This window comes from Herpailurus yagouaroundi, unplaced genomic scaffold (genome assembly GCF_014898765.1).
Source record: "Herpailurus yagouaroundi ecotype Mexico unplaced genomic scaffold, PumYag 186, whole genome shotgun sequence".
NCBI lineage: Eukaryota > Metazoa > Chordata > Mammalia > Carnivora > Felidae > Herpailurus > Herpailurus yagouaroundi.
Window position 1 is genome coordinate 39913757 of NW_024412417.1, and position 26005 is coordinate 39939761.

General features: G+C 43.5%; 2 protein-coding genes across 10 annotated transcripts in view; one reads left to right on the forward strand and one right to left on the reverse strand.

Moving 5' to 3' along the window:
- TMEM71 (transmembrane protein 71) overlaps positions 1 to 12107 on the reverse strand; it is a 28418-nt gene extending 16311 nt beyond the window's left edge. The window contains exons 1-6 of one of the 6 annotated variants that reach the window (XM_040494456.1): positions 9256 to 9420; positions 9042 to 9160; positions 7608 to 7682; positions 6325 to 6385; positions 4245 to 4457; positions 2607 to 2779 (exon numbers count right to left, since the gene is read on the reverse strand). In XM_040494456.1, coding sequence (XP_040350390.1) covers positions 2607 to 2779; positions 4245 to 4457; positions 6325 to 6385; positions 7608 to 7647 — 487 coding nt within the window. In that variant the 5' untranslated portion in view covers positions 7648 to 7682; positions 9042 to 9160; positions 9256 to 9420. Of the gene's footprint in view, positions 1 to 2606; positions 2780 to 4244; positions 4458 to 6324; positions 6386 to 7601; positions 7683 to 9041; positions 9161 to 9255; positions 9449 to 11814 lie in introns of those variants that run through there. The other 5 variants (XM_040494454.1, XM_040494455.1, XM_040494452.1 and 2 more) reach the window with 5 other exon arrangements.
- An 8304-nt stretch (positions 12108 to 20411) lies between these two features.
- Positions 20412 to 26005, forward strand: part of PHF20L1 (PHD finger protein 20 like 1) — an 89283-nt gene continuing 83689 nt past the window's right edge. The window contains exons 1-2 of one of the 4 annotated variants that reach the window (XM_040494459.1): positions 20412 to 20674; positions 22812 to 22932. In XM_040494459.1, the coding sequence (XP_040350393.1) occupies positions 22850 to 22932 (83 nt within the window). In that variant the 5' untranslated portion in view covers positions 20412 to 20674; positions 22812 to 22849. The remainder of the gene's footprint in view (positions 20675 to 22811; positions 22933 to 26005) is intronic. The other 3 variants (XM_040494458.1, XM_040494460.1, XM_040494461.1) reach the window with 3 other exon arrangements.

Sequence of the window (26005 nt, forward strand, 5' to 3'; positions counted from 1 at the left end):
TTTCTTTCTTTCTTTCTTTCTTTCTTTCTTTCTTTCTTTCTTTCTTTCTTTCTTTCTTTCTTTCTTTCCCTTTTACGACTAATATGTCCTGTGCAGAACGCCAGCCCCCGTGCTAATATGTACCTTTCATGAACTCGTGCATTTCATCCTCACAAAAATTCCATGTGCTACTATTTTTTCTCTTTTGTATATGAAGAAATGGAGGTCATGGGGATTTTTAACTTGCCCGAGAACACTGAGGTGGGAAAAGATGGCGTCAGGACTTGAATCCCGGCCCATCCAGCTCAAAAAGCCTTATTAACCTCCTCATCATTCCAACAGTACTGTCTTCCAGGCCTTTGTGATGGCAGAACTTTTCATGCCGCCCTCCCCTCCCCCCGCCCCGGCTTTCTTTGATTCCCTCCCATGTCTCATCATTACATTCATTCACCAGCCTGTCCATTCTGCCTTGAAGAACATTCCTTAAATCTCCTCCTGCCTCTCTATTTCCAGAGCCACGTTCCTTAGGGTGCCCATTGGTTTTAATTGCGTCTGAGTGCTCACTTGGTTTTCTTCATTGAATCGTTATTTCATGTTATTGTAAAGGTAATCTTTGAAAATTCAAATCTGATCATGTCATTGCCCCGCTTAAGAGCCTTCTAAGATACCCCTGACTGAATAGGATAAAATCCAAACTCCTCAACACGGCACAGAAGGTTCTCCAAATATATCTTTGGTCTATCTTTCCAGGCTCATTCCCCACCTCCCTGCCTCTTTCTCTTCTCTTTGTGCTGTTTATACATCCTTGTTATCATGAGAACTGGGATACCCTCAATTTAATTAATCTTGTGTTCGTGTAAGAATTGTGTCTTCACTTCACAAGCACCCTGTTTTGAAACTAACCCAGGATTACACTCATACACACACACACACACACACACACACACACACACACACACACAAGCGCATTTAAAGCCTTAATCATATTGTGGCAATATACATTTCCTGGTTTTGATAATGACTGTATATAGTTGAGTAAGTCGTAACCAGTGAGGGAAGCTGGATAAAGTATAGGCAGACCTTCTCTGTGCTATTTTTTGCAACTTCTCATGAAGCTATAATTACTGCAACTTAAAAGGTTTTTAAAATTGGGGCGCCTGGGTGGCGCAGTCGGTTAAGCGTCTGACTTTAGCCAGGTCACGATCTCGCGGTCTGTGAGTTGGAGCCCCGCGTCGGGCTCTGGGCTGATGGCTCAGAGCCTGGAACCTGTTTCCAATTCTGTGTCTCCCTCTCTCTCTGCCCCTCCCCCATTCATGCTCTGTCTCTCTCTGTCCCAAAAATAAATAAACGTTGAACCAAAATTTAAAAAAAAAATAAAAATTAATGTAGCATGTGTTTTCTGCCCAGGAAGCAGGTTAAGAAAAATGTAAGACATGTAAGTACTCTACCTTTATTATTACATTGTTGTATTACAGGACTCGTCTTGCTTGCTCTTGGAGCCTGGGCTAAGAGGTCTATGTTGGAAAGAAAAGCAAAACCCTTACTAGAACTAGAGCTAAGACCAGGCTTTTGAACCAGACAGACCCACGTTGGATTCCAGTTCTGCTGTTTTATAAACTTAAAATTAACTTGGGCAAGTCACTGAACTCCAAACCTCACTTTCACCATAATTATAAAAAGTGAGGGTTTGGGGATACTTAAACAAGGTAATGTATATAAACAAGGTCATAAACTTAAACAGGACAAAATGTAAAGTACTTAGCTTATGAATAAACATGTTTGACTTCTCTCTCGCCACATCAGCAAATCCTGTTGGCTCTTTTTTATTTTTCAAGTTTTTTTTTAATGTTTATTTATTGTTGATAGAGAGAAAGACAGAGCGTGAGCAGGGGAGGGGCAGAGAGAGAGAGGGAGACACAGAATCGGAAGCAGGCTCCAGGATCTGAGCCGTCAGCCCAGAGCCCAGCGTGGGGCTGAAACTCACAAACCATGAGATCATGGTTTAATACAAAGGGTGGGGCTTTTTATTTTTTTATAGTTTATTAATTATTTTGAGAGAGAGAGAGAGAGAGAACGTGCACAAGTGAGGGAAGGGCAGAGAGAGAGAATCCCAAGGTGAAAGCACAGAGACCAACATGGGGCTTGATCCCACGAATCGTGAGACCGCGACTTGAGCGGAAATCAAGAGTCAGACACTCAACCACTGAGCCACCAGGTGGCCCTTAAGTGACTTTTTAAAATATGGCCCATTCTTTCTTTTTTTTTTAAGACAGGGTTGTTTTTGTTTTTTGGTTTTTTTTTTTAACGTTTTATTTATTTTTGAGACAGAGAGAGACAGAGCGTGAACAGGGAAGGGTCAGAGAGAGAGGGAGACAGAATCTGAAACAGGCTCCAGGCTCTGAGCTGTCAGCACAGAGCCCGATGCGGGGCTTGAACCCATGAACCGCGAGATCATGACCTGAGCCGAAGTCAGACACTTAACCGACTGAGCCACCCAGGTGCCCCTGGCCCATTCCTTCTATGAAGTGATGGTCATCTCTGGACTTTACATTTGGCTCAGGACCACATGGTTGCTGCGGCCCATTTGCAAATGATACTTCACCGTGGAAAAGGCGATTCAAACTCACCGATATCGTTGCAATGGTGCGTGTCCAGCCTCCCGACCCCCTCCGACCAGGTGTCCTCACTTTGGGAAGAGTCAACATCACCAAAGATATTTCCATGCTGCCAGGATTTAGAGGCACCAAGGCTGAAGAGATTAGAAAAGGAAGGGCGGATTCTCTTTTTCTTTCTAAATATCCTGGAAAGAAATGAAAGCATGATACATAATGAAAAGCAGCCCCCTCGGGTTCAACACCGAGAATTTAGTGAGAATGATTTGATCTATAGAACGCATCTGCAAAGCTCATTTCATTTGTTCCCTCTGTCAACCCCACAGAAGTTTCTTAAACTTCTGTGTGCTCCAGGTGCCTGGATCGATATCTAAGATACTGAGATCCAAGATCCAACCTTGGGCACAGAAAGTTCACAACCCATTATAGGAGAAAGACAAGGATAAGGCAGACGAAGCTAATGCCTTCATAGAGCTTTTCCTGCACCAGGGGTCTTTCTCAGTGGTTTACATATGATAACTCACATTATCCTTGGAACAGCTTTGGGAGGTAGGTACTGCTGTGACCCCATTTTTTCAGATCAGGAAACTGAGGCACGAAAGGCTAAGCAACTTGGCTGAGATCATCCAGGAAGTGTCACAACTGGGCTGCAAACTGAGGCAGGCTGGCTCTATGGTCTCTTCTCTGCATTACCAGTGCTATGTAGGGGGCTTGTGCTCTGATGGAACTAACTAGAAGCTGCACTGAGAGCACCAGGGGAGGCATTGCTGATCGGGAGTCAAGGGAGGCTTCCCGGGGGAGGAGACCACTGAACTGCATAGGACTATCTGGTCTATTCATTGAGGAACAGGTAGGTCTTATATTAAGTCATGCTAGGAAATAAGGCTGGGGAGGTAAAAATAAGGAGGGAATGAATGAAGAACCTTGAAAGTGACAATAGTGGAGAAACTTGAATGTCGTGTGAAGGAGTTGGGTTTTGACATCGGAGCGGAGGGAAACCACTGGGCACGATGGTGACGTAATTTGTTTCACATTTCTGAAGGATTTTGACAACTCACACATCCACACTGCCAGCAACGTGTCCTCTACATTGTAACCAGTGTCACCGTGCTAAGGATAATCCGGTCATTTGTCAATGGTTCCTCTTTGCCTACAGAACAAAGCCCAACCCCCTTAGCTGGACTTGAAAGTTCTCTGCTCAGCCCCCGTGTCTGCTCAGTGTTCTCTCGTGTTCCTTCCACCCTGAGGTATATCTCTGCCCAACCACCCGCCATTTCCCAAATTGTACAGGGTCTCCTGGAAGTCTCCTTTGCTACTTTCATTTTAACTGAGATCCTCCTTCTCTCCAGACTCAAATCGATCTTCATTATCTCTAGGAATCTTGTTTTAACCGGTTTCCCCGCGTGAAATAGCCTTCCTTTCCTTTTCTCCTGCCCTGCAGTCTATTCAGACCTCCGCCCCGGCGCCCGTATCACTTGATCACCTTGGTTTATTTTCATGTCAGCTATCCCTGCCCCTTGTCGGTCTTTAGGCTTCCATGGTCTGGAACAGGAATGAGCTCTCGTAAATCATTGCTGAATGAACAAATGAATGAATGCGTAATTAATGGATGGATTGGATTTTGGATTCTTTGACGTATTATCCACTACTTACCTAACTAAATTCTCCTTGTAAAGAACACTGGCCTGGGGTGGGCTCAGAGTTATGTTGCCATCTTTGTCACAGAGGAAAGGGTCCTCTGTCCAAACATAGTAGCCATTGGAGAGGAGTCTGGGACTTCGGCGACAGGTCACGTGGGAGCCCGTCAAGAGAGCTGCAGAGCAGCCTTCAAAGGAACTGTCACCATCCGGGAAATCACAGGCAAAACTAAAGAGGGAAGAAAGAAAGTAGTTTACACCTCCACCCACCACGTCCAGGCCCATAGGAACCACATTTCTAACCACCATGAAGGAAAACAGCTCTTTGCGTTCGTTCACGGCTACCTCTGTGCATGCATGCATTCAGCCACCCTGAGAATGTCACTCTTAATCTGGGCTTCATCTCCTCGCTAGTGACAGCATTGGACAACAGGGCATTTAGCGCTTCGTTCTGTTTGAAACATTTTGATGAAAACATTATAGGCTCATCAGTCTCCTCGCCATGGGATGCAACTACACCCTTGACAGTAATCCATTTTCTTGGATGGAGAAATTGCAGACTGGCCTATTTGGGGTGCTTATTGTATGAGCTTATTTATTTGGGGTGCTTATTATATAAGTTTATTATTACAAGCTATTTGGAAGCTTACAGTCTCCACCCCCCTCCTTTGAATAGTCCTCCAATTGCCATATCCTTACTCTTTCCCTGCAATAGATAAATTACAACTGTGCAGCCATCAGATATATATGAGTTACAAGGTGAACACGCAGTCAGAGAGATCTTTTTGACTTTGGCCAATTTCCCGCCTGGTCAGTTACCCAAACGACCATACAGTCTGTGATTTGGTATCCAGGGAAATCTCTTAATATTCAGCTGGGTAAATATCCATGTGTCTTAGGTTTGAAAAACAATCACATGCCTGTGTGATTGAAAGGCAACATCATGCCGCATGCTCTACTGAATTTCTGGTAAAGTGTTAAATGTAGAAGCCTGTCCGCAATTAATACACGCACTAAAGTTAGTAAAATACTATTTTAAATGGATATTACTTATTGAAAATGTACTGTGGACCTGGCTCATAGTTAATGCTTTATCTACTTTTCACTAACCTCCCCAAAAGCTAAGTATTGTACGTAATCATCATTGTACTGTAGGAAAAAAAATGTATATGTATATGTATATATATGTATACATATATACACACACATACATATATATATACACATATATACACGTATATATATATAATGTATATATACATATATACATATATAATATATATATAATGTATATATAATGTATATATATACGTATATATATGACATATATACACGTATATATATATAATGTATATATATGTATATATACGTGTATATATATATATGATGCAGAAGGACAAATAACTTGGATATTTTATAATAGCCAGTAAGTGATAAAACTAGGATTCAAACCCCTATCTGGAGTGCTCATTCCACATGGCTGTTAGTTCGTGCTTCGCTGATTTGACGGTAGCAAGAGGCCTGGCATTTACAAACAAGGGCAGGCTCTAACACCAATGCATGATTCCTTTATACTATTGGCACATTTTACAAAATGCTAGAGAAAACATCAACTGAGGCCTGCGTAAGGAATAAAAGACAGAGAGAAGAGACAGGGGAGGAAAAAAAGAAGGAAGGAAAAGGAGACTTCTTGGAAGAACTTGAACAAAACGGTCAACTCGACATGTTTTTGTAGAACATGGCATTCGGCCAGCTGGTGCATTGGTGTGGGATTTTGTTGCTCTTATAAATTGAGATAGCAAAGCATATTTAGGAGAACCTTAGTTCGGGAAAAAGTAATCAGTATTCAGTAGTTTCTTCACTCCCCAAACAATTCACTTTGGCTGACACACTCACAGCCATGCCCCACCCCCCACCATTCCGTTATTAGGTTATGCAAGTTTTCATTTTGTGTGTGCATGGGACTGAAGATTTATGCCCACGCCAAAGCTGGATGGGAGCTAAAACTAACATTTTTAAACCAGGAATACAAGAAAATGAGACACACAGGGAGAGAACCGTGATTGATGTGGCTTGCGAAAAGTCCCATGGAATACCTTGGGAAAAGGCATCTGGGAGACGGCTCTCCGGTATATCTTCTCTCAGAGCCTGAAGAACCTGCAGAAGCAAACGGGAGACAAGTGCAAATTTATCACACCTCCCCACCACGCATGACTGCAAATAATGGAGGCTTTAAAGAAGGTGTGAGTAGTTCCTGCCTCGGCAGGGAATCCAACTGGTGCGGCCATGCAGTGAAATCAGGACTAACCCAACTTGTCACCGGGGCCCGAGCCAGAAATAACCCAGGGGCTTCTGTCATCTGTTTCTCCTCTCACTCCGTATTCCTCTAGAGGTTTCTTACCGGAGGATGAGGGCAATAATAAACCATTAACATCAAACTGACTCATCACGAAAAGGAGGAAGAAAGTATCTTGTGTGAAACTGTAGAAAACCAAAATCAATTACTCGGTGTGCTAGCTTTTTTTTACCTTACTCAGTAATTTGAGGAATTCAATCATTTGCTTAGATTGTCTCTCATTAGCGCATTTTAAGGCACTCCCATTGTAAACTAATGAGGAGAAGACAGTAGGGAAGGAAAAAAAATAAAGTTTTGTTTTGTTTTATATTAATAATTTTCCAACGTATGAGGCCTGCGAATATTCTTCATTAAAAATAAATCATCCTTCCATTCATTTAGCCATTCACTCCACTTTAACCAAAGGCATAGCACCTAATTTCAGCTGGGGAAAGTGCAGCTAATTAATATTCTACACTCTAAAGCACGATTTTATATAGTCATGTGTGAACACTTCTAATAGGCTCGGTGAAACTGGATTCCGTTGTGGACGGTTAGTATCTAAGACAAAGCAAGGAGCTTAGACTTTCAGATTGGGCTGGTTGGTTTGTAAGGAGTAAATTGTAGGTGTGTGAGGTGGGGTTAGAAGCAGGGTTTGGGGAGAAAATGACAAGAGGAAGGAAGAAGCTTGAAACCACGCCCTTACTTTTTCTGCAAGTAGCTATCAAAATCATTCAGTATTTTTTATAGACAGTTTTGCATCTTAATAGTAGCTGATAAACAATCTCCTTTCACATTTATGCACAAGCATCTAGAAAACCAGTGATTTCTTTTTCCCCCCACTAAAAAGACAAATACCACATTTCTCTCCAGGAAAGAAATGAAGTCAAAATCATTGCCAAAGTGAACACTGGCATTTAAGAAGCACAAGCTACTGACAGATGGTTAATGGTATGAGTATCAGCAAAATCAAAGCAAGGAAATTGCTAAAAGAAGTCTAATCGTTCGAAAGATAATTGCGCGTAGCAGTTCTCCTACATTTACTTGCCACTGGTGTTGACATCAGTTGAGATATTCGGTACATCTTGGAAGGCTGCTTGTTCAAACTTCACAGATTTTCTGAAAGAGACATTAAAAAGGAGGTGGATTATATATTAAAAATAGAAAAATGATGCCAAAACAGATGGCATCTACTAATTGCACTAGTCAGGCTTGTTTACTGAATGGTACAGAGATTTAGGGCTGAAGGAGGAGACTGGGATGAATGACCACCAGGGTTGCACCTGCTACAATGTTATATTACATTTTCCATCGTCTGGCTTGGTGCATCCAAATAACCTTTTTCTGTAAATAAGAACAACATCTTATTTGGGAAACCTAGATTGATGTGGTTGATTTGTAGTCAAAATAACTAATGAAAACGAATTATTTGATTAAGAAGTCGGGAAAAAAAATATTGGTTTTAGAGCCCTCTAACTAAACGTGTTTGTATTTTCGTCATGCGATGCACATCACCCTCATTATCAAGTTTCAAGCGACACTTGGGGATCGGTGTCCGTCTTTTGCACAACACCTCAAACCCTTGACAGGTGGTCATAGAGAGGGCTGGTGGTCTTTAAGAGGTGCTGTCAGCCTGGACATGCGCAACCAGTGCAGGCAGCGTTGCCCTAAAAATTGTCTGCCACCAGGCAGATTTCAAAACTCAGTTTGCATGAGCATGTAATTTACTCTCTTAATTACAAATTAGGCATATATCCAAGTGTGTAAATTACGTCGACTTTGATCATATGCCATTCACCGCATAGGTCCACCTGCCGTAGACCATGATACTTTGTACACAGCGCTGTTCTCATAGCCTTGCAAGGTAGGACTGAATTCTTGTTCTGATTCACCACCTCTATGCACATTTTGAAAATGCGATGTCTAGTAATGGATTGTTTTTGTAGCTGTCACGCATCAAGTCAAACCAGGATAATCCTAGAGCTCCAAATGGATTCTTTCAATAAATCATATGCCACAGCTTTTAGAAAATATAGATCCTAGCTTCTAGAGACCTTTAGGGGAGTCAAGAGAACTTTCTGGCATTCCTTGGAAGATCTCTAAATCAAAGCACACATTCGTAGATGTCGCTCATTTAGAATATAAACCAATATTGTTTGCATCATAATATAAAATAGTTCGTCACTGTCCTTTTGACTTTTGATCAATATCATCTGAAGTGCGCAGCTCAAATTACACCGTGTTAGCTTTCCCCAAGCATTGAGTTTAACTTTCAACCAACAAGACCTGTGGCCGAAGGCAAGGTTTTCCTGCTATGTCTTACAATATTTGCATCAGGCCACAGACAGTACAGTTGATTAAGGACTAGTCACACTGGAAAAGCCTTCAGTAACAGCTCTAAATCTTTTCGAGAAACAGCTTCTGTCTACCAGTCCCATCAGAGTCACACATCCGTTCTGAAAAATAATCTGTCCATACGTGTTCCTTCCAAAGGGAGTTCCCAGTTTCCTCTTCCCACTGATGAAGAGGAGAATTACTGAAGTATGAAGCTTCCTGTGGCTGACGGTGGAGAAATCCAGGATTCAGCAGGCTGTCGGCTGAAAATAAAGACAGAATGTCAACAGGTGCAGGGAAGTCTCATAATAAAGAGAAATCCCCTTCGCTCCTCCTAACAGATGCTTGCACGCATTACCGTGGGCAGGAGTGTGCAGAGAGGTTTTGTCTTTGGCGGCCTCTTGCTGTTTTGGTTGTTTCCTAGAATAAAAGGGCATGTCGTTCTTGAGAAAGTCAGCCTTATAACCGCTCTTGTTGTCTTTCAAAAACAGCCTGTGTCACCAGAGACTGAGAAGCAGAATGAGGTCACACTTCCTGTTGGGCTCACATCAGTGGCATTCACGCCCAGGAGGATGGTGAAACCTCCAGTCTTCTGGACCAGCGACAGGTGAGGTGTGGCCCACAGATCAGACCAGCTGGATACATCATGGTCGCTCGAGGGATGCTTTTCTGAGCTACCCCGTCACACCGAGCTGTAAGAACGTAAGAGAAACTTCCGGAGAACACTTCTCAAACACTTCTTGCTTGTCATCTTCTGGTCCTTTTCAACATGAGTACTGCATAGTTGTGCTCTGTCCAAATCGACTCAGTTTATTGGCGATAATGCACGGATGCTATTAGATTCAGAATTTTATTCCATACCAAGAGCTGGATTTTATGAAAATGTCCGTCGTGGCAATATGTTGATTCACCAAAGGTTGAGCTTTCCAGGAAACTCCCTGGGTGGCATTTTACATTTTATATTTACATTTTAGTTGAGCTCAAAGAATTTCCTGCTGTCGGTGGGTCCCTACAAATCTCTGCTATTGTAAATGATAAAAAAAAAAAAATACGTTCCAACAATACTGAGGTGCATTGGGTAGTGGAAAGAGTGTGGGTGCAAAGCCCCAGGGGGTCAGCCCAGCAGAAGAGTTAATCTCATTCTTTCTTGGGGTTCTCCCAGGAAAGGGGTCCACCTTTCTCCCTGAGATGATGCCAAAGGCAGGATCTTCTATAGAACATGCTCCTAGCAACAGAAGCTGTTAGCGGAGCAGTCACGTCGAGTCTTGGTAGAAAGTTTGCAAAGATGACCCTCAAAGATGGTTGTGTGATCTCTTTCCCTTCAGTGTGGGCTGAAGCGAATAACTTGCTTCTCCTGCATAGATGAGACACAAGTGATGGGTTGGCACTCCCACGATTAGGTTACAAATGACTGCGGCTTCTGTCTTGTTGGCCTCTCCATTACCTTCTAGGCTTACACGCTTTGAAGAAACAAGCTGCCATGTTGGAAAAGCACACAAGACCAGAATCTGAGGGGTTATCTGAAATGCCAGTGAAGGACTGAAGCCCTCAGTCCGATGGCTGGGAATCCACTCAACCGCCACGTGAGTGCCTCAGAAGTAGATCTTTCTCCAGCTGAGTCTTGCCATGACTACGGCCCCAGTCAGCCCTTTGATTCCAGCCTTTGAACACCCACAAGCAGAGAAACCAGCTCAGCATTGTCCATATTTCTGACCTGTAGAAACTATGTGATAAAAAATCGTATTTGAAAGCACAAAGTTCGGGGGTAACTTCTCACACAGCAATAGATAACTAATCCATAGTCCCAACAAATGTGACTTCCTGGGCCATTCGTCGTTCCAGTCTATTTGGTCAGGGTGCCAGCCTTAGAATACAGGCACGTTTATTCGAGGCTGGGGCTGGTCACATCTGCCTACATTTACCAGGTAGCCATTTTGCCCAACGGCAGTTCTGGGCATCTGGTACCCTCTTTCTTGAAGCCCATAGCTCTCCTCCTTCTTGTTCTCTCTCTGTGTCTCCTATTCTTTCTATTTTCATTCTCCTCCTTCCAGCCCTGGCTAATGTTTTCTAGAGGAGGAAGGGGAAAAAAAAAAATCCTTCTGACTCCTCAAGACCCTGGGCTCTGCCCAAGTCCACAAGTCCCCTTTCCCAAAAGACTGACGTCAAAAAGACTTTAGTCTATTCCTTTGCTGATCTGGAACATATCAGGACACCATTAATGATCACAATCATTGCTAACTTTATGGAGCCCTTACTAGTTCCCAGGCGTTGTTCTACTTCCTTCACAGATATTATTAGCACATTTAATCCTCATACCAACTCCACGAGGGAGGCTCTGTTATGAACCTCATTTTACAGACGAGAAAACCGAGGCACAGAGAGTTTGATACTTCGCTCAAAGTCACGTGGCCGGTGAATGGTGAGCTGGTAGAACTGAGACTACGAGCCGGCCTTCTTAACCTGTAAGCAATAACGATCACATCAAACACGTTTGAGCATTTCCTACGAGGCAGGCACCGTATGAAACACTTCGTGTGTGTGATTAAACCTCACCCAGCCCTAGGAAATAAGTACGATTATTACACGCAGGCAGGATGGAAGTTTGGAGGGTTTACCTACACCATCGAGTGTCAGGGATGGAATTCTAGCCCTGGAGCCCACCCCTTCGCTCCTCTCTCCCCAGATCCACTTGTCTCCTTGCCGTTCCTTAAATGCCAGACTCGTGCCTGCTCCAGGATCTCGGGCTCATTCTTCTCTCTGCCCAAAATGGCCCCCTGATAGTCACAGGGCGTTCTCTCACCTCCCTTGGCTCTCAGCTCAAGTGTTTTCCGTCACTAACTAAACTGCCCTCCACACACTCTCCTCACTCGTTCCCTGCTTTATTCTTCTCCTTAGTACCTTTCACTCTGTCACATACCACAACTTTTATTTTTTGCAGTGATAAATTCATTCCTCAGCCAGACTGTAAGCTTTATGAAGGCAGAGAGTTTTGTCACTTTTCTTCATTCCTGGAGACCCAACATCAAGGATCCTGCCTGCCAAGAAACAGGTTATCCAGAAACATTTGGGGAATCAATAAATAACTGAAGCAAAAGCTAGGTAGAACTGAATTGAGCCCTCTGTCCTGCATGCTAGAAAGCAGCACTTTTATTATTTTTTTAATCTATTTTTAGTGTTTTGTTTATTTTGAGAGGGAGAGAGAGAGGCAGAGAGAGGAGACCGAGAATCCCAAGCAGGCTCTGCACTGTTAGTGTGGAGCTGGATGCGGGGATCGAACCCATGAACCACGAGATTCTGGCCTGAGCCGATGTCAAGAGTCAGACGCTTAACCAGTGGAGCCACCCCCGTGTTTTCAAAAGTATGTTATGGGGCACCTGGGTGTCTCTGTCGGTTAAGCGTCTGACTCCTGATTTCTGTTCAGGTCAGGATCTCAGGATCTCACCTCTCCATCCCGACAGGTGCAGAGCCTACTTGGGATTCTCTCTCCCCTGTCTTTCTGCTACTCCCTCACTCTCCCTCTCTCAAAATAAAATAAACGTAAAAAAAAAAAAATAAAGTATGTTCCCCAGAATGCTCAATCCTCCATTATCAGTGGAGGGTATGTGTGTGGAAGGGGAAAAGTGTAAGCAGTAAATATAAGCCTGCTCTCACCACTAGAAGTCCTACCCAGAGCAACGAGGCAAGGAAAATAAATAAAAGGTATTCAAATCAGAAAGGAAGAAGTAAAATTATCCATTTGCAGATGACGTGATCTTATATATAGAAAACCCTAAAGACTTAAAAAGAAACTGTTAGAACTCATAAATGAATTCAGTAATATGGTTTTTCTCCTTTTTTTTTTTTTTTTTTTTTTTAGCATTTATACAAGATTTCTTGCAGCTAGAATTCCTGTCTCAAAAATGCTCTAGATACGTCCTTACTGTTTGCTCAGCGTTCATATTTGCATTACGGTGGAAATTTATTATTTTTTTAAGAGAGGACGAGAGAGAGAGAGAGGCTGAGAAATGGGGGGGTCGGGCAAAGGAGGAGGATGGAGACAGACTGATCAGCTCACAAAAACCCTAAACAAGAGCTTGCGTTCTTGGTGCAAGAACAGGGTTCTCTTCGTCTCTGTCATCCCCAGCGGCAAACACAAGGCGGATGCAAAGCAAGTCCTCAGAAGATGCGTGTGTTCATGGAGTCACAGAGCATGAAACGACCACCCTCAGAGACGCCAGTGACTGGAAATACGTGTCCCTGTGACTGGTGACAAAGAAACATCAAGAAATACCTGGCATTGGTATATCGATTATAATTTGCAAAACGTGTAAGATTTGTTCTATCGAATTCGATGTTCATCACAACCCTGTGAAGTAGATTTCCAACTCCCATTTCTATGTGAGGAAAGGAGCACCAGAGAAGGGTCTGGTTCCCAAACACTCTGGTAAAAGTGTCGGGTTTAACTTAACGACTCCTGGTTTTATTCCAAACCCCTTGGCTCTAGAATGCTTCATCATCTTAAATTGCTATAAAAAAAATAATAATAATGGCAAGAAATGAGTTAACGCATGGATTTCCTTTAAACGCATATGGTCTCCTATGATCTTCCTGATACCCGTAGTTCTAAAAAAAAGAAAAGAAAGAAAACCGAAGGGTGTTTACTCTGATCCTGAGGAAACGAACTCTGTTGAATGTTTTGCAAAAATACAAAAGAGGAAGTAATCCAATACCCGACCACAACGTGGTGTGGCTGCAATATTTTTTTAGCGCGGCAAGCCAGTCAACTGTGGCCATGCATGTACAGGCAAGTTCTCTGCCCCTCCCCCAGAGGGGAACCTTTTCATCTGCGCGTCAGGCGTTTACTTTGGAGAAGGTGGCATTGTGTTCGGGTCCCGACCAAGAGAGCAGACGCTTAGACCAATGGCCAAGGGACCAGCTAGAGCACATACTCTGACCCTGCACGTTCTTGCACGCTGACAGTCAACGTTGTAGGCAACCCACCTGTTTGTCTGTTTCACTGCCCAGTTCAGTGCCTCGGGATGGGGAATTAAGCCTATTTATCGTCAGCTCCTGGGGCCTAGCACTGACTTGGCCCATATTCCATAAATGCCTGTGGCGAGGAAATGGAAGCAGAATGATATTTTTTACTTGCCGGAGCCTGAATCAAAGCTATAAAGAACTAGAAGGCAATAATAATTTTAGAATCTGCATGGGCCACTTGTTTGAAGCTTACTCCTCCGCAAAGTGTTTTCCAAATGCCGCTTCCTCTCTGCAGTCTTCCTTGATTTGCGGAGTCAGCAGAAGCACACCAAGATATGCCTATTTCAAACCAATGAATATTTAATTGAATGTGAATATTGATACCGGGCTTGGTTGTTTCTATACCCATCGCCCCATCATGGCAAGTTACCTTAGAACTGGATACCTGGTTTTATTTTTCTTCCTGTTCTCTCACTGTGTATTGCCCAGTTCCTAGCACTCGGTAGAATTTCAGTAAAAGATTGTTGGGTGATTACACAAATAAATGAATAAGGGAAGAATGAAGCATGCCGTCTGCCTTATCTGAGGATGCCACCGAATTGTAGCTAGCTCCGTTCTCAAGGAAAATGACGATCAGCAAGGGGTTAAAAGTGTTTGCTGTTTGATTACTATTTACCTGTGTACTTGCTATTTTCTGTTGCCCACCCTCTCCGTTCCCAGTTTTAACCCTCCCCGGCAGTGGGGTGTCTGGGCGGCTCAGTTGGCTAAGCAGCTGACTCTTGATCTTGGCTCAAGTCATGATCTCATGGTTCCTGGGACTGAGCCCCATGTCAGGCTCTGTACTGACAGTGCAGAGCCTGCCTGGGATTCTGTTTCTCCCTCTCTCTCTGCTCCTCTAACTCCTCAGAAAAAAAAAAAAAAAAAAAAAAAAAAGTAAACTTAGAAAGAAAAAAACCCCACAACAATCCCCAGCGATGTGTTTCTACAGTGTAGAGACTGCCTCTAAAAGCAAACACGTAAGGAATCGGGAACGTGAATGTTGAGTCAATCCCTTACTAGATTTGCTTTCCTGGTTTTGCAAACCAGGACAAGCATTGTCAGTTCTGTTGCACGGCTCTGGGTTGTAATTTGGAGTTCCGGTCAGTATACGCCAGTTGAGAGGAGTATTCGTTGCTTTGCTGTCCAACTTCTATTCGCTTTCTTTCTTTTTAAAAAAAATTTTTTTTCAACGTTTATTTATTTTTGGGACAGAGAGAGACAGAGCATGAACGGGGGAGGGGCAGAGAGAGAGAGGGAGACACAGAATCGGAAACAGGCTCCAGGCTCCGAGCCGTCCGCCCAGAGCCCGACGCGGGGCTCGAACTCCCGGACCGCGGGATCGTGACCTGAGCTGAAGTCGGACGCTCAACCGACTGCGCCACCCAGGCGCCCCTATTCGCTTTCTTTCAAGCAGTGGTGCTCCAACTTTCTTTAAAGGACCTACTCACCCCCATCTCTCAGTCTATGAGGTTTGGGCCAGTCTCTGCTCCCACTTGCCTGGTTGGGGATGGGATCCACCTGATGGCAATCCAAATGACTCCCACGGCCATCACGCTTGGCTCACAGGTGGGCACCTGACTTAATATAGGCCAACGACAGAGTGACCGCCAGAGCTGCTTTTTGTATCAGGATGTTGTAATGACAAGGCCGAAGCTGCTGGGGGCCTGGAAGTGGATCCTGGGAGTCAAGCTAACCCCTAGGAAGCAGAATAAAACGATGTTGTAATCGATCCCTGAGTTAAACTGCCCCAGAAGGCCTACTGATCCCTTCTTGATTCCACAAATACAGACTTCCTTTATGCTCATGCTTGTTTGCATTAAACTTTCTGTCGCATGCAACCAAATGAATCCTAGCATGACACGGTTCTGAAACGTCGCGTACCTAAGAATCACTTAGGATGGCTTTGACACTGCAGATTGCCAATCGCCAAACCTATGGTGCAGGTTAGGGCCCCAAACTTGCATTTTAACGAAGAGCCCAAGAAGGTCTAATACAGATAATTGGTGGGGCAGTGCTCAAAAACACTGATATAGTTAACGGAAGTCGTAACAGTAAACAGCAACCCAAATCAGAGGAAAGGCGAAGCATCATAATTCTTCCTGCTTTCGGTAGAATGATTGTCTGTCTCACGTGGTCTGGGACTGCCCGGAAATACATTTGTTATTCTGACATAATTATAATAGTGTGCCTTTTTTTTTTTAATTACTCTTCTAAGTGTCCAGGCTTGGATGACAAATTTCGGGTCACTCCATTGTTTCAGGACAATCTGCACAGAAAGGACTTCTTTATCATTCAGATCTTTTGCTGCATTTCTAAGCTTTTGCTGAGTGAAACATTTTTTTTTCTATTTTATGACCTTTACTAGCAGAGGCTGATAGCTCAAAATCATTCCTGCTGAGTCACAAATTCTTAAAAATCTCAGAAAGCCAGAGGGCTTTTGAGGAGCATATGAACCTCGAGTAAAAGTAAATAAATAAAACAAAGTTGTTTATCATTTCCGATCATCTTTAGGGTGGACTCATTCTAAGAAAGCAGCATATAAACCCATACATCACACTGGGAATTATGTAAGAAATGAGAGCATGGTGCTGTGTGGACATATGGGAGAGATTGTATCTTTCCAGTCCATTCACATGTGGCCTAGAGGCCCATTAATTGAGAGATTAAGCCTGGAACAATGATCGCTTCTGTTCAGTTGATAAAGGGACAGGGTGACAGGCAAGACAGGTTCATTGGCAGGTGAAGGAAGGGAGGTTAGTGTCATTCTCAACGATTTTCAGGGGCGCCTGAGTGGCTCAGTTGGTTAAGCGTCCGACTTCAGCTTAGGTCATGATCTCACCGTTCATGGGTTCGAGCCCCGCATCAGGCTCTGTGCTGACAGCTCAGAGCCTGGAGCCTGCTTTGGATTCTGTGTCTCCGTCTCTCTCCGCCCTCCCCCACTCGGGCTCTGCCTCTTAAAAATGAATATCTATTGTAACAGTTCAGATATCTATTCAACTAGTGTATTTAAAAAAAAAATCAACTTTAGAGAAAAACACACAAAAAAATGGCCTGCTTGTGTTTCATATGTAATCGAAGAATATGTGATATTCAGTAGTAACTTTTTCCCTCCCTTAAAATAGGTATATAGAATTGTCAAATATTCCAGGAAATATAATGGTTTCATATTTATAGTTTTCATGTTGGAGGAATTTAGTTCAGTGATTTCTGCCTAAGGACTGTTGTTTCAAGATAATTTGCTCGCTGCTTGTTTGGTTCCACTCAAACACAGCTGTAAGTTCTTTCTTTCTATATTTGGAGATGAAGTGACTGATGGCTAACATTAACCATCTGGATGAGGGGTGTGCTGGGTGGGAGAGGGGGGTGGGGACATAGCCATGCAGAGCTTCGCTGCATGGCTGGGGAGTCATCTCTAGACTTTCCTACATCTGGGATCCCTGCGCTGATCCTGAACTTTGACTAGGCCAGAAGAGGCAATGATCGCCTATATGAATTTTCTTCAGGTTTATCAGACCTAACGCCACCTCTGTGAGTTAATATCATGTAACACCCTCTGCACTTTTCTGAAATTAAATTCACAGGTGGTATAATCAAGCTCGACACATTGAAAAAAAAACTTAACACGATGACATAACAGTGACAGAAGAACAAACGTTGTGGAAATAACTTATAATAAAAGAGGAAACTTGGTGGAAATATACATAAATGTTGAGCCATGATTCACAAACATAATGAAGTCGTCAAGGGCTAGCATCAAAATTTACGTTTACCTTGAATGTAACAACTAAAATGTAGGGTGATATGTGTGTATTCTATCAGTGTCTCAAATACCACGAGTAGCTTTGCATTTGTGGCTTGATTTTTAAAAATGGGATAAATTCTTGGACATTTTCATAGAAAAGAACAATCTTCCCTCATATTACAAGGTTGCTTCATTCTGGGAAAATTGAGTGTGTTTTAAAACCTTGCAAGGGGTGCCTAGGTGGCTCAGTCAGTTAAGCGTCCGACTTTGGCTTAGGTCATGAGCTTACGGTTCGTGAGTTCGAGCCCCACGTCGGGCTCTGTGCTGACAGCTCGGAGCCCGGAGCCCGCTTCGGATTCTGTGTCTCCTTCTCTCGCTGCTCCTCCCCCACTCATGCTCTTTTTCTCAAAAATAAATAAACATTAAAAAAATAAAAAAAATTAAAAAACCTTGCAAAATACTTTGTGCTTTGGTACAAAACCGAGTTCTAGGCTTAGGCAATTATGAAAAGGGTTTTGACCTACCTGAATGGTCGGAGGGACGTTCAAAGTCAGGTATGACCTTGGGCAATTCTTCCAGGTATGGGACTGTACTGTGCCTCTTAGGATGTCTAGGCAGCCCTTGTCTGTCCCATTAAATTGCAGTCGTGCCCTACTCCAACCATGTGACAACTAAAAATAAAGTCCCCTCTCCATTTTCAAAGTGTCCTTTAGTGGATGATATTAAGTTCATTGAAAATACTCAGCTGTACAATTCACAAGCCAGGAATCATTTACCTAAGACCTCGTTTCCATTTTTTTTTCTTTCAAGTTGTGTTATTGGAGCTGTCCCTTAATAAGTCTCAATTAAAATGGGATAATCATATTTTCAGGGTAGATTGGCAAATTCTCAACAAACAATGGAGAGTGGATAGAATCTATATTATCCTTTATATATGTATTTTATTTAAATTACAAACAATCTCGAATTTTCAGTGATGTCAGCAACAGATATGTCTTTTTCACTTCCTGGCTTGGGGGTCAGCATGGGTTCTGCCAGGGTTCGGTTAGTTATCTCTAGCCTGAAAGTCAGAAATTTGGTCCCTGGCACTGCCACTGCTGCTGGAGAAAATGTTCCTTATTTTGAACATCACTAGCAGCTTCTCATACACAGAACTCAGTGAGAGTCAAATAAATGTAGCTGAGAATAGCATTTTAACTGGAAGGGGAACAGGGAAGTGAGTTTCTGACATTTTCATCTTACTTAGTGTGAGGTTGACTCTGCCTCCAAAGACTCATAAGGTGAGTGTATCGGTCAGTTTGTGTTAGCTTATGCTGTGTAACGAACAACTCCCAAACTCTCAAAAACTTAAAACGGCAGATTTTAATTTTTCTCCTTACATTTACATATCATTTGCAGATTAGCAGTGAGTTATGGGCTCATCACGATCTGTCTAGAATCTGGGTGGCTAGAGCAGTCACCATCTCAAATATTGCTTATCACTGTGCCAGAGACAGAAATCTGGGTGAAGCGCCTTTTAAAATTACCAGCTAGCCATGACAAAGCTCACTTCCAATTTCATTTTATTAGCCAAAGCAAACCAAATGGCCACACATAATTCTAAGGAGGGCACAAAGGGCAAGCCTGTCATGTATCCAGAAGACTCTGGAAATATATGGCATAATGCATTAATGACAACCATGACGGTAAATTTCCCAAACATGGGTTGGGAGTTCAGATGTTGGGCAACTCCCATACAAGACAAATGTCCACTACAGACTGTCTTATTTATATCTTTTCTACGTATTGCCATGCTCACTCTAGCTCAGTAGCTATTAGTAACACAGTAAGTACTGAATGAATGTCTTTGGAATAAAAGGATGTGAATATAGTTGTTTAAATTACCAAATCTGACTATAATTAAAGCTTAAAGAGATACTTTGCTATTTTAACTCGACACTGTAAAGCATGATAAATATAAGTGTTATTAGTATGCAATGTTGCATTTAGAAAGCTTGAGATCCAGAGTGGTACATTGGGAACAGAGAGAAAAAAGATTTTCAGCTCAACATCGCTTTGAACGTGTTCACTAGTTGGTTTCCACACTGGGGAACACTTTCTCCTGTGCCTACTCCAGAGTTTGGTACATGGCAGATACACAATGAAACTAGTTCTGCCATCATTACCTGGGTAGTCTTGGGGAAGTCACATCAAGTTAGCCATAGGTTCTTTACCTGCACAACACACACAAGTGTTAATAGCTACCTTTTGTATTGTAAGGATCGCCTATACAATAGAGAACAATACAATTGGGCGAAAGCAGTTGTCATGTAATGTACTAATAACACAGCACCTGCCACAGAGTGTCCACTCAATAGCTGTTTGTTGACAGGGACAGCAAACATTCGCTCTATTCTTATTGTGGAATGGGGTGGATATCTAAGAAATTGCGTAGTGTAATTACAAAAGTTTGCCCAAGTGCTGGGGTTGAGCTTTGGCAATCTGTTTCCCACCAAATCAACCATGATAATACTCAATGGGCCCTGTCCTCATCTCTCAAAGGTCAGCAAACACTTCAGAACTCCTAATTGGCTCCCGGAGCTCGCTTTCCCTCTTTGCCTAATAACTGCCCCTCCCGCTAGCCATCAGCCAACTGCCGCCAAGCCCCGCCTCCCGGGGGTACTCTCCAATCGGAGGCGCGGCCTGGGCCCAACCCTCGCGAGTCACGTGACGCGCCCAGGCCCGCTTCCGGCGCGTCGCGGGCGGCTGACGTCGCTGGGCCCGGCGTCGCGTCAGGGCTGGCCGGCGGTGGCGGCGGCGGCGGCGGCGGAGGCGGCGATGGCAGCGGACACTGAACGGGCTTGAGGGCTCGGACCTGCTCCCTCCCGCGCGACCTCGGGCCCGACCCGGCGCTGCGGTCCCTGCTCTCTCGCCTCCTGCTTCCTCCCCGGCCGCTGCCTGGGCGGAGGCGGAGGCGGAGGCCCGGGCTGGCCGCCCTGCTCGTGCCCCGGCTTGGCCCCGGACGGCCCGGCTGCTGTGCGGAGAGGAGGCCGAGTCGGTAAGAGGCGGCGGCGGTGGCGGGGGCCTGGAGGCCGCCTGGATCCCGTCTGGCCGCCCGGGACGCCCCCGCGCTGGTGTCTGTCTCAGGCCCGCTCCACTCTCGAGTCCCTCCCCGTAACTCGCCGCCCCTATTGTCTAGGCGCCGCCGCTCCCTCTCCCCCTCCCTTCCTTCCCCCACTGCCGCGGGCCGGACGGCTGTCAAACCTGGAGGCACCTCCCGCTCTTCGCCAGCGCCGTCTGAGCCCTTCCAGCCCGTCTCTGCCAGCCGCTCCCGCCCCCGTCAACCCCCCTCCTTCTGTGGCCCCGCGGCCATTCTCTGACCTTTGCTTCACTTTCTCGGTGTTTTATCTTCTTGCGAATTTTCTCTTCCCTCCCAGTTGTCATCTCCTCCAAGTTTAACCATCCAGATAAATTTTTTTTTTTTTTTACCATTCTTGTTCGCTTTCTTTTCTGTTTATGTTCCTCTCCGTTCTCTCTGTCCCCTTTTCTCTTCTTGCTTCACGTACCCCTTCCCCCCCATAGACTGTCTTACTTTGTCTTTTCTTTATTTCCGATACCTCCCCCATCCTCCTCTCTCCACCCAAGGAAGAGGAAATCGTGCCTCATCCCAAAGTATCACTGGGAGTTTATAGGTCTTAACAACATCACTTTTATGGGTTCGAGGTTTTGTTGTAGAAAATAGTGTAACTGGTAAACTACCCCATACTGAGTTCTTCTTCTGAAGAACAGTAGAAAAGGTTAGATTTCTACACAAATAATTTAAGTAACTGCCTTGTATGTTACATACGCCCAGCCTTTTAAAAACAACTCATGCTTTTGTGCCTTTTGCACCAAATACCCTCTGACCTGGCTTCCTGTTAACTTTAATGTATTAATCTTTTTTCTTGCCATGGCCAGAGGATAGTCTCCCCTCCCTCCCCAGGAGTATTTAGGTTTGAGTTTACATATTTTTATGGCAAGTATTGGTGCCATGTTTAACCCTTACCTATTAACAGAGGTTCTTTCAAAGAGGAAAGGACAGTCGGTTTTTATGTTCACTGTTGTTATGTTTTGTCTCTTTTGAATTGTGAGAAAACCATTAAAAAAAACCCAGAAAACAGTTGTGTTTTCTTTTTTAACCTGGAGGAGAGCAGCATCCTATTAGTAATTCTAAATATCACGAAGGTTTTAGGGATCTCTCTTTTCCCCCCAAAATTGTAGGTTTGCGTTCCTGATTACCGTTATGTTTTGGTCTAGCCTATCTCAAAGTGCATCCATATTCCTAAAGTACTAGTTAGTGACAAAGTCTGCTTCAGGTGTTCTGGCTGTCCAGTGTGGCCAGAAGGGGAGTAAAGAGCCTACAAGTCAATGATCTAGAGAGGAATAGATAGTCCTTGGTAGTTTGTTGTTTGTCTAAATGTTACGACCACTTTTATTCGTCAGTGTGGGCGCTGTGTTGAAATAGAGCAGAAAGAAATTCTTTAGTTAAAAAAACCCATATCATTGTTGCTTATTGAACGTGAAGTGCAAGGAAGAAATTTCCGACGCCACTTTGCATGTTCAATTAAAATTACTGACTCATTGGCTACCAAAGTGGGAAATCGCAGGTAATGAAGAGTCCTGATCACAGGAATTATTATTGAAATTGTCACTGGCAGAGGAGTGTGCTACTGCTTCTTCCTTCTTTGTGCCTTATCTAGTGTCGTGTGCTATGAGGCACTCACACATTGGTTGAAAAACTTGATTAATTTGTACCCTTCAGAATTTCAGTAGTCCCATTCCAGAACCCTCAGGTGTCTTGATTTGTCCAAGACAAAAAACAGCTTCAGCTGGTGTGGAGAATTTTCTTGGGTATTTTCAAGTTCAAATCTAAAGAACGTTAGCCATGAGCAAGTTTTAATGCTCATCTGTTCTTTTGAAGTGGTTCTTTTTTATGTCCTTTCCCTTAATTCATCATCCAGACTGCCTGCAAGTTGCACCGTACTTTACCTATAGATGTTGGTACTCATCATTCCCATTTCTTTAAAATTTGGCAGTTATTTGGCAGTTATTTTAGCTTCTCGTGTGGGGTTTTAAAAATTCTGTCTTACTCCCTATGCATTTTATGCATTGGAGTCTAACTTTTTTTTTTTTTTTTTTTATTCCTTCCTCCCGAGGTAGTGAAAAGCAAATACAGAAGAAATAGGATCTCAAGATGAGTAAAAAGCCCCCAAATCGTCCTGGAATCACTTTTGAGATTGGTGCGCGTTTGGAGGCCCTGGACTACTTACAGAAATGGTATGGAAAACCCGGAGCCCTTGACCTGAAGCACCGTATTGGTAGCCTTAGCGTTGTTTCTCAGTTGCTCTTCTTCTGACCCTGGCAGAAACATTAACGTGGTCACGTTTTAAGTACCCATGCACTTTTTTAGCTTTCCTACTCTTCAACAGGCTTTGCAGGTGCAGCATGCCAAAGCTATTTGTAGTCAGAATCACTGTAGGGATTGGGAACTGAACTGAAAACAATGATCTACAATATGAAGTAGAGAGAGCGTATCAGTACCCTCGTGTGCTTACCATGAGCTATGTTGGGGGTGGAAGGGAGGGGATTAATTTCGATAGCCCAAGATTTGGATAGAACTTGATATAAATCTCTTTCCTTGGCCTGTGTCAGAGGTAGTCTTTCAAAATACTGTGGTTGATGGTTATGTTGAATATGTTGATGGTTCGCACAGTCACTGCTCGTTCACTGTCCCATCGAAAATCAAAAACCAGTTTACATCCTCTTTTCCCCAGAGGGTGGTGAGCTAAAGGCAGGTTGTTACTGTCCCGTACTAAATGGGCAGCACTTTCAGACCTTTTTAAATTTCTTCTGTTCTGGCCACGTGTGATAAGTGGTGAACACACCTAACACACCCTAACACCCTAACACCCTAACACACCCCTAAAACAGCGGTGTAGGGATAAAGCCGTCACCGGAAAGGAGAGAAGGGGAAACAACACACAGGGACACCGGGCCACAGTAGAAATGACAAGGATTCCCTCGTTCTCCTAGGGAATGCTTTCCTCATTCTCCTTAGCTGCCCCTAGTTCTCCCTGGGTGGAAGTCTGTTCTTGCCACCCTCAGCCCACTCTCTGAGAGGGGCATTGGAGAGCTCCTCTGCAGGCAATGCGGTTGTCTGGCTGTCTTGAAGCCCGTCGCTTTGATGAGGGATCTAGTGGCTTAGCAACTGCAGGACTCTGTCCACCAGACCTTCTGACATTTTCTCTCACGATGACTCCCTTCAAAACATGGCAGGCATTTTATAAATGCGCTTTTGATGGACTTGCATTATGTCAACCTCCTGAGTTGGCAAATGGCAGGCAGAGAAATCTTGTTTAGTCATGATATTTGACTTTAGACCAGTCTGGGATCTTTGTCTCTTAGTATCTGGCTTTAGAATTCTGCACGTCCCTGATTCCCAGGTTGACGGGCTCTGTCGTAGGCACTGCTTTAGGACAGTTTAAAACTACAGTCTGATGTGGGAAGGCAGTTATTTGGCCCCATGCCTATGAGGTGCATCTCAGAAGATAGTTCTTTTTAGGGGACTTAATTGTTATTTCCCATCAGGTGGAGAGTGAACATAGTAGTTCCCAGGTGGGGTTTGGGAATCACCTGGGCCTGGCAGTAGCATCTCTCGTAGTCATGAAGCTAAAAACGATCTCTAGACATGGTGGGGTGCTCCCTGGGGGGGCACATGTGCTCCTGATTGAGAAGCGCTGCCTTGCTTAGTCAGTAGTTGGCCCTCTTTGGTTCTCATTTGACCCAAAGGAGCTTTTTACTCTGAAGGCACACGGTAAATCTCTGTGTGATAGGTATGAGAAGTGATACTGCTTCTCTGATGCTCATCTTTGTCTCTTAGGTTTTGGTTTTTTTTTAAGTTAGTAGCTTTTGAATCACTAGTTAATTCATATTAACGTATTTTCTTAGGCTTCTCAACTGACAAAGATGCAGTTGAACTAGCTTCCGGTTTTGGACAGGGACCCAGTTTATTCATTTTCTTAGAGGTTTCCAGGGATATTAACATAATTTCAGCATTAGTAAGAAATTTGCTTTCAGTGGTGAAATGTTTTCTAATTCAGCAGTTGTTAAATTGATGGCCCCGTAGTTAAAACGATTATAAAAGAGAACTACTTTAAAGGTGAAGCCCGAAAGTGCTTTTAGAGTACTTGGAATTTGAGAGAAAAAATGATCATTGTAGCTAAGTTTTTCCATGGTCTTTTGCTTCGCACCAAGAAATTCCTAAGTGTTTAGGTAGTGTGATAACATGCATCCGTAATCACTGATGAAGTTTAGCTTTCATTTTAATGACTCCAGTAGTAATGGTGTCTTTAAAGTACGTAAACATCAGCCAGAATAATCTTAGATGATAATCAGTGAAACATGTCATTGATTCGATTTTTGTGAGCTCATTTATATGATGATTTTAGTATTCTGCTATGGTTGGCTCCTTAATTAAAAAGGAATGAAGAGTATTGTATATACATATTCTAGGTAGTTAAATAATTTTCTTACTGTGACTTTGTTTATTAATGTTGGTAGTCTCAAGAACTAGGTAGCTTTGGGTGACCCCTGTCATTTAGTATTAAAGTGCTTTACTGTAAGACAACTAATTGTTAAGGTTTAGTGGGTTTTAGATGGGCACGAAAAGTTCTACGAGACACAGTACTCTTTGGCAGACTTTATTTTTAAATGAGGCAATAAACCTTATTCTTTGTATCATTCCATTTGGGTCATTCTGTATTTCATATAAATGCTACAGTTTTTTGCTTGAATGTCAGGTAAAAGTGTAGAAGGATTATTTGCGTGTTGAGAAACCTTAATATTTTTGGGAGGAGCAAAATAGTTAATCACTGAAAATTTGCTGAAATGATTCCACTTTCACCCCTCCCTCCCTGTTTTCTTTCCTGTTCTCTTCTGTTGCACCCATATAGGATGCTTCATCGTCCATATTTACTCCGTACAGCTGGGAAAGTATTGGGTTCCTATTTGACATAAGTCAAATAGGCACTGGACAGGGAGGGACATGTAGGAGTGCAGATACTGCTTGCCGTCTCTGCACACAAGACATTTCCAGTAAAGCCATGTGTCTCTTATGAAGGAAATAACATCACGTGTTGATAGAGAAGTGCGAAGGGAAAGTGGTGCGAGTGGAGCACCCAAAATGTCAACATGTCCTGTATGTAGAAGATGTGTCCTATATAAAAAAAGGAAAATCGTTATTACTGTGTGCCCTAGACATAAAAAGATAAATTCTGAATTAAGTGGGCAGAAATCAACAGAAATAAGCTTCCAGTGTTAGGTTTGGGGGTAGATTTGATTTCATAGGAAG